Source organism: Silurus aristotelis (genome assembly GCF_946808225.1).
Source record: "Silurus aristotelis genome assembly, chromosome: 18".
In the NCBI taxonomy this organism is placed as follows: domain Eukaryota; kingdom Metazoa; phylum Chordata; class Actinopteri; order Siluriformes; family Siluridae; genus Silurus; species Silurus aristotelis.
Window position 1 is genome coordinate 2,873,756 of NC_139591.1, and position 16,466 is coordinate 2,890,221.

The window sequence follows — 16,466 nt, forward strand, 5'->3', positions numbered from 1 at the left end:
AACTATGGACATTCCGTCACTCGGCTGAGGATGAGATCTATTATAAATCTGCTTCCTCTCAAGGTTTCTTCCTCATACCATCTCAGGGTGGGGTTTCCCTCACCACCATCACCACTGGCACGCTCATTAAGGACTAAACTAAGCTGTAAAAAGTTATAGCCGCAATCTATTAACTTCTCTAAAGCTGCTTTGGGACAGTGTTGTTAAAATCGCTATGCAAAATAACACTGAAGCGAAAATCCTGTGCTCACGTTTCTGTCCCGCAGATTATGTGTACGTTTTAATGTTGTGTTATAGAGCGTCTAGCAGAACGCCTCGAGAATTCTGTTTTCCTCTTTTATTTCTATGTGCTTATTAACGACGTACATACGTAAAATGTTGCACGTAAAAATAATATTTTGCTAGTAAGTTTGACATTAGATTCAGCAGAGTTTCATTTGACTGGTTAAAATATGCACAAAAAATTTATATAAATATATATATTAAAAACAAAGTGAAGGGGTCATTCTGGAATTTTTTTTTTATATATATAAATAATAATAAATAAAAAAAAATTATATATATATATATATATATATATATATATATATATATATATATATATATATATATATATATATATAATATATACACATATATATTAATTTTTAATTTTTATTTTTTTTATTATTATTTATAAAAAAAAATAATAATTTCCAGAATGACCCCTTCACTTTGTTTTTTGTTGTTATATTGTAGCCTGATTCCACAGTCGTTCTCTCATTAATCTTCACTCAGTAATGTGTGTGTGTGTGTGTGTGTGTGTGTGTGTGTGTGTGTGTGTGTATATATGTGTGTATATATATATATATATATATATATATATATATATATATATATATATATATATAATATTACAGTACAGACCAAAAGTTTGGACACACCTTCTCATTCAAAGAGTTTTCTTTATTTTCATGACTATGAAAATTGTAGATTCACACTGAAGGCATCAAAACTATAAATTAACACATGTGGAATTATATATGGAATTATATACATAACAAAAAGTGTGAAACAACTGAAAAAAGTAATATTGTAGGTTCTTCAAAGTAGCCACCTTTTGCTTTGATTACTGCTTTGCACACTCTTGGCATTCTCTTGATGAGCTTCAAGAGGTAGTCACCTGAAATGGTCTTCCAACAGTCTTGAAGGAGTTCCCCGAGAGATGCTTGGCCCTTTTGCCTTCACTCTGCGGTCCAGCTCACCCCTAAACCATCTCGATTGGGTTCAGGTCCGGTGACTGTGGAGGCCAGGTCATCTGGCGCAGCACCCCATCACTCTCCTTCTTGGTCAAATAGCCCTTGATGCCTTTAGTGTGACTCTACAATTTTCCCCATTTTTCCTGATTTTCATGTTCGCCATCAACTGACGCCGCTACCCGATTGGCTAATTGTATGAGTAAAGCATGAGAATGGGGACATTTGTTCCTATTAAATTGGCCGATGAGTCTAACCTGCACACACTTGTTTAGTTTTGTGCACCGATTGTTATTTCATCTACGTTCTGGTGCAGGTCGCTTGTAAGGCGTTAAGCAGTTCTACAGTTTTCTAATGATTATTCAGATTCCTGTAACACAAACCTGTAAATAAATAAATAAAAAAGGACGAGGGGTAATTTGCATTTTCTGGAGCATGTGAGCTGAATGCAAATTAATGGGAGACATAATTTGTGTTTAATCATATGCAGTCTTTTTTAGGTGGGTGTTAAAGAAAGCGAGGACATTTCCTGGTGCTAATCACTTGCATTATAGCATTGAAAGAAACACTCACTTATCTGTCTTACTATCCTTGTGAGGACCCTCCGACATGATTGATGTAGATAAATAATGCTGTGTTAACAATTTGGATCTAAACATTAAATCTGAACAATAAGATGTAAACCATGTGGTCAAAACTGTCACATTTAGTCTTTGTGGGGACATTTGGACTTCACTGAGGGGGAAAAAAGTCCTAGTTCTCAGGTTTTCTCTAGTGGTTGTTTCGGCTTTCCTGTCTCCTGACCAGATATTCTTTCTAATATTTTTCAAGTTCCTCTCACAATAAAAATATCTGCTCCGAGAACCATTTCTGGCCTCTTTGAAGCACCAGGATTGAGCTGGAGAAGGAAAAAAAAATGTGGCTCCAACCAATCTGAATAATTCCAACTCAATTCAAGAGATCATAAAAGAATTGGAATATGTATGAGTTTGAAGTTCAAACATCGAGCTTCAACCAAAGTCACTGTGGTGGCGAGTTGTGCCACGAGGCGAACCGACCGCATGATGTAAACCAGAAGGCTGTGACGTGGCCCGAGCTGATGTTGTGACTCATCCTCGGCATGATTTTCTCTCTGGGCATGTCTTTTACTTGTCTTCTCAAAACCCCTAAGAACAAACAGCGGATGAACCTGAAGCTAAAAATAAAAGGTGAAAGGCAAGAAAGGTATAACAAAACAAAAAAAAGGTGTTCTGTAATAGTAGCACCTTCTTCCGCAGTGTCTGTTGGATACATGTTTTAATAGAATAAATTGATCCAAAGCAGATTGTCAGAAAATGGCAAAAATAATCTTAGTATCTGGCCATAAATCTTATCCACTTAGTCCACTCGTGTGTATGAATGATGAAAACTCCAGGGTGCGTAGGACTGAAACTTGTGGCATTCCTTAGGAGAGTGGCATTGACTAGAATGCAAAATGGCTGGACCTCAATTCCGTGAAGAACCTGTGTGATTATGCGAAGGAGAAGGTGAACACCAAAGTGGGCACCACATACTCTACGTAGACTACAAGCATTCTGTGGAAGAGCTAGCTAAAACTGAGAGGGACGCTCATAAGACACGTGGCATCTTTACCTGGCCTCGAGAAGCTTATTGGGTTATTACAATCTATTTGTAAGCTTTGTTTTCGTGATTTCTATTTTTTACCATTTAGTATTTCTCATTTGCCTCGGAGCGTTTCTCAGATCAGAAATGTAATTCTCAAAACTACTTGTTCAACCTCCACATCATGAGGTCACTTCTGCGCATCATAAAAGCCATTTGCTTTTAACAAATTGCGGATGCTTTGGTGCATCCATTTAATTGATTCTGTACAACTGTCTGCTGTTTCCTACATTGCTGAATCCCCACTGCTCCGAAATCTCATGAAAAGCTTTCCCAGAAGAGTTAGGGTTGTTATAGCAGCACAGGAGGAGCAACTCAATAATAATGCCCATGGATTTGGAAAGGCATGTTCAGTATGCATGTGTCTACATACGGGTTTTGTCTCTGTGCATTCCCTGCTTTAACCAGTGATGAAGATCCACAGTCCTGGTTCAGTGCTCTCAGTGGAGACAGGCCTGAAATTCACCTAAGGTTGCAGTTGGCCAGTGACGTTTGTCCACAGTAAAAGGCTGTGTTTATAAAACTGTAATATCTCAGGATCAGTTCCCACATGTGGCGGCGGAAACAATCCTACTGTAATTACTTAGCGCCGTGTTATCTGCAGTGTGTTGTTTGGAAAATGTCAAGTCTTGTTGACACTCACAGACGGGTGTCACGCACACTTCCTCATTAGTTGCTTGTAACAGCTGAAACAGAGTGTTAGTGAGATCTGAATCACAGCACTTGAGCCTGGAGTTCACTTTTAAATGTTCTCTGAAAATGTCCTTAAGCTTTCAATGGTTATTAAATCAACACAGAATGATGGATGGATGGATGGAGACATATAGATTTTATCTATTATATTATATATATATATATATATATAATAGATAGACAGACCGAGAGATGGAGAGAGACAGAGAGACATATAGAGACAGAGATGGATGGATAGATAGATGGATAGATACAGATAGATATAGATGCATAGTTAGATGGATACAGATAGATAGACAGATATGTACAGATAGATACAGATAGATTTAGATGGATAGATAGATACAGATAGATAGAGATGGATGGATAGATAGAAACAGATAGATAGAGATGGATGGATAGATAGAGATGGATGGATGGATGGATGGATAGATAGAGATGGATGGATGGATGGATAGATAGAGATGGATGGATGGATGGATGGATGGATGGATGGATAGATAGAGATGGATGGATGGATGGATAGATAGAGATGGATGGATGGATGGATAGATAGAGATGGATGGATGGATAGATAGAGATGGATGGATGGATAGATAGAGATGGATGGATGGATAGATAGAGATGGATGGATGGATAGATAGAGATGGATGGATGGATAGATAGAGATGGATGGATGGATAGATAGAGATGGATGGATGGATGGATAGAGATGGATGGATGGATAGAGATGGATGGATGGATAGAGATGGATGGATGGATATAGATGGATGGATGGATGGATAGATAGAGATGGATGGATGGATAGATAGAGATGGATAGATACGGATGGATAGATACGGATGGATAGATACGGATGGATAGATACGGATAGATAGATAGATAGATAGATAGATAGATAGATAGATAGATAGATAGATAGATAGATAGATAGATAGATAGATAGATAGATAGATACAGACAGACAGATACAGACAGACAGATACAGACAGATAGATACAGACAGATAGATACAGACAGATAGATACAGACAGATAGATACAGATAGATAGATACAGATAGATAGATACAGATAGATAGATAGATAGATAGATAGATAGATAGATTTTCTCTAGTTCCTCCTTCTGGATGGAAGGAGGTTAAACAGACTGAGATCTAAAGAGTGATGATGATGATGATGATGTGTGCACAGCCTGAAGATCTACTGTGGTGAAGGTGCTTAATGGCAGGTAGCTGGATGCCAATGATGCTTTGGGTGATTTTCAGCTGCCTTCACACACTGTGAATCGACACTACCTCAGTGTGATGGAGTTCGTCAGGAAGCTGTCAGTGATGCAGCAGTAAAGCTTGTTAAGATCTCAGGGGGCAGATAAACTCTCTTAAGTGTAATGTAATGTGCGTCATTTTGATCAGTGATGTACAAAAATCTGCACCCCCTCCTCAGAGCTCTGCCTCATTTTCTAACCTGAAACCTAAATGCATTTAACTGGGATCATATTTCATGACAATATAAAAAAAAAAAATGGCTCTAAATTTGTGATTATATAAGTACCCCCATTTACCCATATTCCTGTTGTCACATGGTCTCAGTATTCTAATATTATTATTATTATTATTATTATAATTATTATTATTATGTTTCTAGAAGTCCCCAGTTTTAGTGTGTTAGAGAACATAACTAAACAAGCAGCACCCAAGGAGATTTTAGAACAATTCCAGGAGAAGGTGCTTGAAATTGCTTATGTGTTTTATTTCAGCAACAATGAACTTGACTTGTCTTTTCTTGATCTTGGAACACGGCCAATACTGATGTGCTTTTGTTTAATTAAAAGAAAGGACATCCTGCACTTCTTGGACGCAGAGAGGGACGTTTCGGTGATCAAGAGCAGCTTTAAACCCGGAGACACCATCCACTATGTTCTGGACCGACGCAGGACGCTGAACGTCTCGCACGCGCTGCACAGCCTGCTTCCTGAGGTGTCGCCCCTCAAGAACAAAAGGTTTAAGACCTGTGCTGTGGTGGGCAACTCCGGTGTGCTCCTCAAGAGCGGATGTGGGAAGGAAATAGACAGCCATGATTTCGTTATACGGTAATTTCTTTCAACTTTTATTCAGTTAGTAAAGTATTGAACTCTGTCCCTGATGACTGAGATGTCAATGGTAAAAGCCTCTCTGGAAACGTCTCCGTCAGGCTGCTCTTAGAGATCACGTATGCAGCGGAGCAACAATTTATTGCAACTGATGAATCTGCTTTCATCCAGTCTTCAGGAGAAATGGCTTAGAGCCAAAGACTTGTCAGACAATCCCTTCAGACAATAACTTTTCTTATTCAACTTTTTTTTTTTTTCGTCTCGCACTTTTATTCCTTCTCGCAATAATAACACAAGGCTTATATAATAAAAACTTTCTTAAAATGTTTATTTTTTTTCTTGCCGTTTGCTTAAATCTGGACGGAATCCGTGTCGCAAAATGTTTTGCTGCTTTCCCAAGTGGTTCATTAAAATCCAATAGTAGAGTCTGTGTTCGGACACTTGATATAATATAATAAAGAGCGGCTCATAAAGAGGCTCTATTTTTAGCCAGTTGAAGATCATCTGGAGAATATAAGCTTTCTTTAAAAAAAAAAAAAGAAATGAAAAAAAAAGCAGAGTCGCTATTTCACAGCTCCCGCGTTCCCGGAATAGATTCGTTCAGGACCTAACGAGGACGTAGCTTTTACTGAGGAGGTATAAATATGGAATTAAATTAGTGTATCCTGAGAGTCCTGGAGCTGCATTTTTTTTTATTTTTTTATTTTTTATTTATTTATTTTTTTTTAACCAATCTCCTTCAGTTTCTTGGGAAAAATTCAGTTTAATTCACATGGTTTGTATAAATGCGCTTGATGTAACACTACGGTTTTTTTTATAGTCCTTTTTTTTTCTGTAGACTTCTATAGCAGTCATTCGGTATAATCAATAAGAAACAAAAGTCTCTTTTGAAACGCACAAATTAAATAGATTAGTATGAATATAGTCGTTCTTTCTCAATGGCGTTTATTTCACTAAAAGTAAAGCCATTTACCCATGAAGACTTTCCTTATGTAGTTCAAATACTACGTAGAGAAGTGTAGAAAAACACTGTACTAATCAGATCTATTTATATTCTATAGGATTTTATAAACACGATGGAACCAGACTAAAAATATCTAAAAGAGTTTGTAATAATAAATTACATAAAAATGCTTAAAACTATGGACTGTGGACAAATAAAAAAAATCATTATATAAAGTGAATATTCACTGCTGGCTGTGATGCAATTCTCAGTCTCGGAGAGGGGCGATGTATTTATTTACCTTCAACAAAAGCTGGTTCTTCAAGTTTTTGGAATTGATTCAAGCTGTTTTTGGATTGAAAACGGGGCCTGAGGTGCTAAAAAGTCTCCCACAGGAAGCAGATGCGGGTCGGGGGGCGTTAATGACGTCTTTAACAGAGGTGCAAAATCGATAGCGTTCACTGTCGAGTCAAATACAGTGGAGTAAAAAGTGCATGTGTTGAATCGTAACTGTAGTTGAGTAGAGAGTAAAAGTCGCTTATGTCTTTGATACTCAGTAAAACAAGATAGTAGGCAAAAAAATCACTTAAATACAGATTTACTCGAATATTTTACACCACAGAATAATATAAAATCCCTTTATTAGGAACTTTATTAATCCCGAAGGAAATTCTGTTACCAGAGACTTCTGGTATTATAATTATATATATAATTTTTTTTTATATCGTGTGTGTGTGTGTGTGTGTGTGTGTGTGTGTGTGTGTGTGTGTGTGTGTGTGTGTGTGTGTGTGTGTGTGTGTGTGTGTGTGTGTGTGTGTATATAATATAATATAATATATATATATACACACACACACACACACACAAACACTTGCTAGGGCACTAAGAACATATTGCACAAATGTTGTTGCATGTATAATGGTTTGACGTAAACACGTGATTTGGTGGTATAATATTGCACATGGTATATTATAAGATGATCAGGATGTGATTTCCAACGTGCTGCACAGTATCATGTTTAAAAGCCGCTACACGGTTCAGACTGTATCCTGTATTTATCAGTTTTTTTCTCAGTGGAGAAAAAGACCTCTTTACGACTAAAGCCCTGTAGGCAGCCTCAAGCCCTTTCATTTCAGCTCTAACATTTGTCTTTCCCTGCGGCTGTGGCACAGATGTAACCTGGCTCCCCTGGCGGAGTTCGCCGAGGACGTGGGCATAAGGTCAGACTTCACCACCATGAACCCGTCTGTGATTCAGCGAGTGTACGGCGGCCTGTCGAACGAGACGTTGCGTGAGCGCTTCGTGCAGCGTCTGAGGCTGTTGAACGACAGCGTCCTGTGGATTCCAGCCTTCATGGTGAAGGGAGGAGAGAAGCATGTGGAGGGCGTCAACGAGCTCATTCTCAAGAGGAAGCTTCCGGTGCGCATGGCCTACCCCTCCCTCCGCCTGGTCCATGCTGTCAGAGGGTGAGTCACGTAATACGATCAGGGAATGAACAAGATGCTTCTTTAATCCAATCCTAGTCACTGTGCAGGTAATGGATATCAGCACTGGTAACGTCCTCTGATTTATGAGCGATGTTCGTGGGTGGAGCGTTTGCCTGTCGAGAGCGTGTTCGAATGCATTATCTTCAGCAGCGTTTCTTTTACGTTAATACCTTCCTATCATATGCACAGAGAAGCCAGTTGTAGAAGAAGGGCTTTAAAAAAATTACTTGCATTCTCTTTTCAAATGTAGAATCATATTTAACCAACAAAAAAAAAAAAAGACGGCTACATTAAGAACGAAGGATAAGAATTTCAAACCCGGGAAACACCGAGCTGATAATTTGTAGGGAAGGGGGCTTTCGGTTTTTGTTTTTTTCCTTCTTCAGTGTGTGTCCTTCATGTCAAATCGTAGGCGGCGCTCGTCGGCGACAAAGAGTGCTCTGATTGGCTATTCGTCTTATCAAAGAGGCACACGGAAAAACTAACCGACAGAACTGACGAAAGCAAACAACGACTGAGTAAAGAAGGAACACACAAATGCTCGTTGTCATTTTTGCTCTTGTCTTTGCAACAAAGCAGACATGATTGAAGAAAGCTACACGAGTCTCTGGTTGGTTGCCGAATACAGACTGCTGCCACCTGCTGGTCTGGGGGAGAGACAAGAGCAGAATGTAAATGAAAGGTTTGGTGTATCAGATGCACCTGCCTAATAAGTGGCATAATTTGCAGCACAATCAGACGTGTAAGAGTGTTAAGAGCCTTGCTTGAGGGCCACAAGAGTGACAGCTTGGCATTCCCGGTTCTTGAATTCCTGACCTTTAGAGCAGTAACCCAGAGCCTTTACTGAGCTACCACTTCCTCTGTAGATTCTACACAATGCGTGTTTCATTCTAGACACCAGACCAAATGCCCTGCAAATAAAAAAATCTGAAAATATCTTGAATATTGTCGACTATTATGTAATTATTGTGTATGGTCTAAACCATGTGTAAGGTCATGATTCCTCAGCAAGCTTCAGGATTTAAATCTAATATTTCTATTATCTATTATCTTAAAATGGTAAATACTACTATCTGATAATATTTAAGATATTTCTACTTTGCTACAGTGTCATTTATTTTTCTTTTTGATCCTGCACCAGTAGTCACATGGTAGAGCGAAACACCCGCCCTCTAGCGCCTCCACGACACTTACAGGTACCTCTGTGAATGACGAGCGAGAGAAAGAGGACAGGGGGATGTGGAGACTGATGATTCGCTGTGGTCCCCTCTAAAGGGAGCAGCCGAAAGAAGGATAAAGAAGATTAAATAGCGCGTAACACTGCAAATAAGTGTGGCCGGTCCAGGGCCTGGAACCTGGTGATTTCTCTGATGATCTCACTCATGACACTCGTTTACATGCAAAAAGCCTCAGAAATGAAAGTAGCAACATTTCTGCAGAATCGGATCACGAATACAGGAAAATTCAATCCTGAGGGTTAATTTGCTCCAGTTTTCATCCAAATAATTAAATATTATGCTCCATAATGTTGTTTTTTTTGTTGCAAAATTGCATTATGGGTATGCCGCCACAAATATCATTATATATTTATTGTTTTATTGATACCAACAACTTTCCATTTATTTACTTTTTTCTCCGTCTAACATTTCAATATTATTTTATGAAATACTGACCAAATTGTGGGTGTGTTGGTCCCATTGCTGTGTAGCTTCCCAGACTATTACGATACAACCTCAAAATAAGTTTTAAAGCTTCTGAAATATGTGAATATCATATGATTACAGAATACGAGCTCTAACATCAGATTAAACGACAAGGTTTATGAGCTTTTATATGGTACCATTTTTATTGTTCTACCATACTTTGTCTAAAAAATGTCCACATCCCTTGTAGGCAAAGCTACTCCACTGTGTATAGATAAATATAAATCCCATGAAATACCTCAGCATTTTCATCATCTGTTTTCTAATTTATCTAATTAAAGCACATTTTTATCTCGAAGGTTAATAATTTTCCCAAAATGTGTAGACTAGTGTGAGATTGGTCCATACTCGAGTTCAGCTTCTTCAGCAGGATCATTTCAAATCAGATACTTATGAGCACCAGTTCAAATGTTTGCATGAAACATGTTTTATTAGCCCTGATCACACTTTCAAAACCTCACGTGTGCGGGTTCATCCTAACACTATCGGATACGCCTCGGAAATCTTCGTGCGCAAACCTTTCATTCATCCAGTCCCACTCGAGAGACAAAAAGCGATTGGGGAGAAGAAAAAAAAGAATTTGACAGCGGTAATTGGTCTGGAAGCAGAGATGTCAGTGGAGTTGATACATGATTGCTCATGCTTTCGTCGAGGGGGGAGAAAAGAAGATCCTGTGCCAATTTCTCCAGTGCCAAAAAAGACTGTGTAAATTTACCCCAGAAGTGTCTTTAGCTTTAGGATACACATCAAACATCCCAGTACTATGATCCACTTCATCATTCAGTCACTGGATAAAGTGAGTTTTTTTGCTCAAATCAGCAGAATCAAAAGTGCACACATTGTTTGAAGACATACGAAAGGTTCATCCATCAAGAGAACTTGGCAGGAAGCCCAGGCATGGCAGTATTCGCCTGAAGGGAGCTCGGAGCTCCTGAATCCCAATCGTCAATTCCCCCGGAGTGAAAAACAGCCCGCAGGCTGCCACCTGTGGCGTGTGTTTGCAAAGGCAGCACTCGACGGGTGTGCAAAGACAACCCAGTGATTACACAAGAGCTCGCCGCTAAGTGCTCTTAATCTTCAGATTTCAGACTCGCGCCGTTTTGTAATTTTAAATAATATTTTCATTTAGAAAGCGGCACGGATGAGCTGCAGGGCTAATTCTGATGAAACCGTGGGCTCATACTCTCTCAGTCTTTCATCATGCTCTGCTCTTAAATGATTCATGGGCAGACTGTAATTCAGAGTATAATTTTCTACGACTGGCTCTTTGCACTGAACTCTGTCTTAGGCCGTCTATTCAAATATACTTTTTCCTTCTTTCATCCAGTTATTATTCATCAAGATGTGCTTGTTTTGGCCTTATGTTTCTCGAGAGGACATCAGATGTTCTTGTGAGTTACCATGGCAGCCAGGCACCTTTTTTTTTTTTTTTTTCCTTGGTTTTAATGACACCTTCAGACTGGCCTGCATCAGGGCTAAATATAGGCCTCTGAAAGGGGGGGAAATGGCTTTCAGTCAGGGCAACTGAACCTCGAGGTCAGACTGTTTAAAGGGTATTTAAATTTCTCATCAATTATGCTAAATAATGAAGACAAACAGAATGTTAGCGTTCCAGGAGGAAATACAGATCCAGGAACAGTTATATAACCAGCGGCTGGTTAACAACTAAAGCCAAGACTATCTGGAAGCTGATTCTCACCAAGGCCAGGTCCATTGTCACTAATAGACAGAACGCCTTTGTGTATATCCGAGAGTTTAGTTTTTACTTTTACAGCATTTGCTCTTATGGAAAGCAGCTTACAATTATCTCATTCATACTACTAAACAAGCAAGTGACTACCAGTATTACTGTAAAGATTTTATTATGATTTTAATTGTATAATGCAAGATTAGATTTTGTTCTGCACTGTACAGGCACGAGCTTTACTTTTTAAGTGATAAGCCTATTAAAAGAGCATTATTACCATCATAATGACATTTTTTTCCATGTTCATTGCTATTGCTATAAAAAAAAACAAATATAACACACAATGTAAAATAGTACTGAAGTTTATTACATATATAAAAAATTTGTTTGTGCAAAGGGAAATAAATATAAATATATTGATTTAATAAATATAATTGTAATTAAATTATGAATAAATAGAATCTAGCGCTCTCTGTGCAGCGCGCAGTCTGGCGCGTAAAAACAAACAGCACGTGGCGTCAGTGATTCGCCACTAGAGGCCGCTCTTGTAATGACAGCGCACCGGAAACCGGAACTATTTTTGCCGATAGCAGATCGTTTCAAAATTTTAGTTGGAAAGCCAAACTTTATTATCAAATACAGAAATGATATGTGTAAAAAATATATTTAAATTCACATTTTCAAAATATCTCTCTGGCATTGTTTAGAGGGCTGTCCCAAGTGTGGGGGTCGGATTATTTGGCCCACAGGCTGTAGTTTAATTTGTTAATACATGCCTTATTGTCTAAAAAGTTTGTTCTGTTTCCCAAAATATTATTAAAGTAGTAGCCTAAAGTAAAGCAGGAGGCACCGACCAGGCAGTTACTAAGGATGAATAAATGAATGCTGTGCAATTACGCTTGACTTTTTGCGTCCCATATAATCCCAGTCCTGAGGCCCAGCTCTAGATTCGGACAGATTCCCTGTAAACTTCCTGACCGAATATTTGCATACATGCTGTCATTTTTTGCTCTTTAAAAAACCTCAGATCAAAGTGCTCTATTGTCTGTGACCAAACCACTTTTTTTTTTATGTCTGTGCTGAATAAAAACCTTCTAACTACCTATCTATGACTTATTAACATTCAGGGGGCGTACTTGCAATTTTAGATTTGCATGCATGGAGGCAGACGGCCAGGTTTTTGAATGATAATGCCCCAGAGCCGGTAGAGCATTACATCATTAAGACAAGCAAATTATTGCCTATTTTGCCATTCAATTACAAGCCAACCAAAGTGACTTCTCGCCATATCTGTTTCGATTAGACCCTTGTGAGTTTGCTGAAGAATGACAACTACTTTGGCGTTGCTTTCCGATGAGGCTCGAATGATTACATGGAATTCTACACGCGCTAACGTCGATCCAGCCCCGACCAGAGAGCGTGGCCAATATCTTCTGTTTTCTGCTTCGTCATTTAGAAGTCCTTACTTTTATTTAAGCTCTGCCCTTGTTTGGTTTACCTGTTTAGCAATCAGTTCCAGTTTCCGTCTCGAAATTTGCTGTTTTGGTCATGTAGAAACTCTATTTCATAATTTCTAGCGAACTTGGAGAAAACACAGTTAGTTGAACATGGGCACAGGACTTGGTGAGGTAATAAATGTGTACTAACAGGGTTTCTAAAGATCATTACAACACTAATAGCAAAGGAGAAATCACAAAGAAATGATACCTCTGGGAAATTCAAACATACAAAACCCAAGTTCTGTACAAGGCCGAAACCAAACAATTTAGGGGCGCTGTGTAAAATGTAAATGAATGCAGCATGGAATGATCTGCAAATCTCATAAACCCATATTTTATTCACAATAGAACAGAGAAAACAGCTCATATGTTGGAATCATCTAAAGAAAAGTTGGGAAAGGGCCATGTTTACCGCTGCGTAGCAGGTACACAAAATTCACGGTTCAGCATTTTCTCTTCTACTACGAGACCATGGTGTTTTAATAGATGTAGTATGCACTTCAGTCATTTCTTGTGGAACAACGCAAGGCCTTCCTGTAAAAACATGTCTGGATGGTAGCATATGTTGCTCTAAAATCTACATATATACAAGCTGGCAATTCCATAGGCACTAATGAACCCCCATAGCAAACCGAATGGTCCCTCTCCTCTTTAGTCCGGGGGATGTAGTGTACATGGTTTCGTCAAATTTTTATTCGTCTCACTACTGAACAGTTTTCCACTTTGCCTATTTTAAATGAGCTTTGGCCAAAAGAAAGCGGTGGCATCATCTTATATATTATTTACAGAATGTTGCCCCAAATGATGAGACGTTTATTAATGTGTGTTTGTTTTTCAGGTACTGGCTCACGAACAAGGTGAATATCAAGCGTCCCAGCACTGGATTGCTGATGTACACCATGGCGACGCGTTTCTGCGACGAGATCCACTTGTACGGCTTTTGGCCGTTCCCAAAAGACGGCAGAGGAAATCTAGTGAAGTATCATTACTACGACATGCTGAAGTACCGCTATTTCTCGAACGCAAGTCCTCATCGGATGCCACTCGAATTCAAGACGTTAAAATTGTTACACAGCAAGGGCGCTCTAAAGCTCACGACGTCTAAATGTAGACCAGCCTGACTGATCCAACCCGTTAACGTCACATTTGATCGGAAACGGAGATGATGACGATGCGGTTGAGTGGCAGAAAATCCCACTTTGAAACTTGGAGAACTGAAGGTGCCTTCAGTTGGATGTTTAAAAAAAAAAAAAAAAGGCAGAATCATCAAAGGCTTCAAAGTGCCCTATCATATTTCAGTAATTCAATTCCCCCATTCCCCGAACTGTAGAAGAGCTCTTGAGCTTCAGATCCCTTGCAATAGTCTTACTGGTGAGTTCATCCTCATCGATTGTTTTACACGTGAATACTGACCGGTTGTTCTCAGTGACTTCGTGACTAATATGAGTAGCATTGTTACTACAGAAAAGTTTCCGTAACGTCTTATCAGTCCCAAAGATCTTCATGTTCCTTGAGAGATTGTAATGCTTTTGTTTGCTTTTTTGCTGTCATTTTTAGGATCTAGTGGCCTTTGTGCAAATTATTTTTATATCTGAAAGTAGGTCATACAGTGCTTACATGTTCGGTTTGCTGTGTTCAAGACGTCATTAATTTTGTAAGCCATTTCAAGCCTTGATGATGTGAAATACTGTAAGTCCGAACGGTAGGACCACTCCTGTAAACGAGAACCTAGTTAGTTACATAGAGAGGCAGTGTCTGTGGTTTTGTCGCTGGAACGTACCATATATTTCTGAAGGGAAAAAAAAGATTACGGGATAATACTGTCTCTCAGCTTTAAGGCCTGGATTTACTGGACCGTTTATCAGGTATTCCCGTTTCGTTCGTTATTAGACTGCGATATTATGAGGGTATTTATTGGATCGTTGTTGAAACCCAGTGTTAAAGTTTCACCGATTTCTTTCAGAATGAAAAGAAAAGTTGCTGCAGTTTAAGTCACGGTCATGTGACCTACTCGTGACCTTAACACTTGCGGCCACAAACTTTACGATAACTTTCAAATACGGAATGGAAATGGGGTGTGGGTAACACGTATAGGATTTGTTAAAGCGACTTGATTTGTACAGCAGCATCACTTTACACTGATCAGGCATAACGTTATAAGCGGTGAAGTGAAGAACACTGATGATCTCTTCATCATGGCACCTTTTAGTAGGTAACATTTTGTCCTCAAATTTGAGCGAGTTTTCACAAATTGTGACGTCTAGACGACTGGGTTCAGAGCGTCTCCAAAACTGCAGCTCTTGTTCTTGTTCCTGGTCTGCAGTGGATGGATCTATCAAATGTGCTCCAATAGAGGAACAGCGGTGAAACGGCGACAGGGTCCTGGGCGGCCGAGACTCAATGATGCACGTGGGGAGCGAAGGCTCAAAAAGAAGTTCATGCTTTTAATGCTAATGTGAATGATTCAGGACAAAATGGGGACCATCATGAAATTAGGCCGGTGGTCATATACGGTATACAACCGTATACGGTTGTGTGGAAATCCCATAATAGAAATTGTTAAATATTTAAATATTTCCGTTGAATTTCACCACCGGTTAAGGCTGATTATGACCACGATTACTGTGATATTACATACATTGAAACGTTTACTCAAGAACACCCCAATTTCCATACAATATAACATCACCATATCGTTTCTCATTATAGTAAATGTTGCTGTTGCGTAACACGTGCATGCTCGGTGGTTCCAGACCTTTCGGTGCTTCTCCGGTTTCTCTCTCAGACACTCTAGTGATTTTTCCCTTCCTGTAGCACTGTACATACAGTATGTAAGATTGTAAAAAGTCAGAAACGTACTAACGCAAGCTGACTGAATGTTGTGATGTATCTGATGCACAGTACTGCTGAGGTACGACGTCGTTTCCTAGGGCAGATATTTTTCCACATTGTTTTAGGCATCTCTTTGGGGTTTTTTTGTTTTCCGAAGGTTCCTGGAAAGAAGAGAACTTGAAAATTAATGCCTTTAAATGTTACCATCCACCTGGTATCGTGTCTCTTATGTGATATCGGTCTTCTGTAGCAAGCGGTGTTCGCCAATAAGTGAAACACTCGGCAGTCGCAATAATTCAAAAGAGGTCTATTTAAAAACCAATAAACCGGGAATATCTCGCTGAGAAATGTCTGATTCGATTGATTTAACAAAAGAGATTAGCGCCCCACAAGGTGCTCCTGATGTGTTTACAGATGATCGCACAAGCTTAAGCACTATGTGAAGACCAACTGTGTTAAGGCCAGTGGTGCACTGGGGAATGATTTAACACGGATCCTTCTTCAGATCGGTTTGCTCCGATTTATTACTGATGTCACCGCGGGTGGCGAAAGAAATAAAAGGCAGAGGTTCCTCGAGAACCTCTGATGAGTAGACCCATGTGTATTATGTGGTATACTGTGTATGGTCCTATAGT

General features: G+C 39.2%; 1 protein-coding gene across 2 annotated transcripts in view; it reads left to right on the forward strand.

Annotated features, from left to right (window-relative positions):
* The window catches only part of st8sia4 (ST8 alpha-N-acetyl-neuraminide alpha-2,8-sialyltransferase 4), a 28,069-nt gene extending 12,261 nt beyond the window's left edge, over positions 1 to 15,808 (forward strand). Inside the window, exons 3-5 of one of the 2 annotated variants that reach the window (XM_083568138.1) lie at positions 5,423 to 5,680; positions 7,796 to 8,089; positions 13,838 to 15,808. In XM_083568138.1, the coding sequence (XP_083424264.1) occupies positions 5,423 to 5,680; positions 7,796 to 8,089; positions 13,838 to 14,120 (835 nt within the window). In that variant the 3' untranslated portion in view covers positions 14,121 to 15,808. The remainder of the gene's footprint in view (positions 1 to 5,422; positions 5,681 to 7,795; positions 8,090 to 13,837) is intronic. The other variant, XM_083568139.1, reaches the window with a different exon arrangement.
* The last annotated feature ends 658 nt before the right edge of the window (positions 15,809 to 16,466 follow it).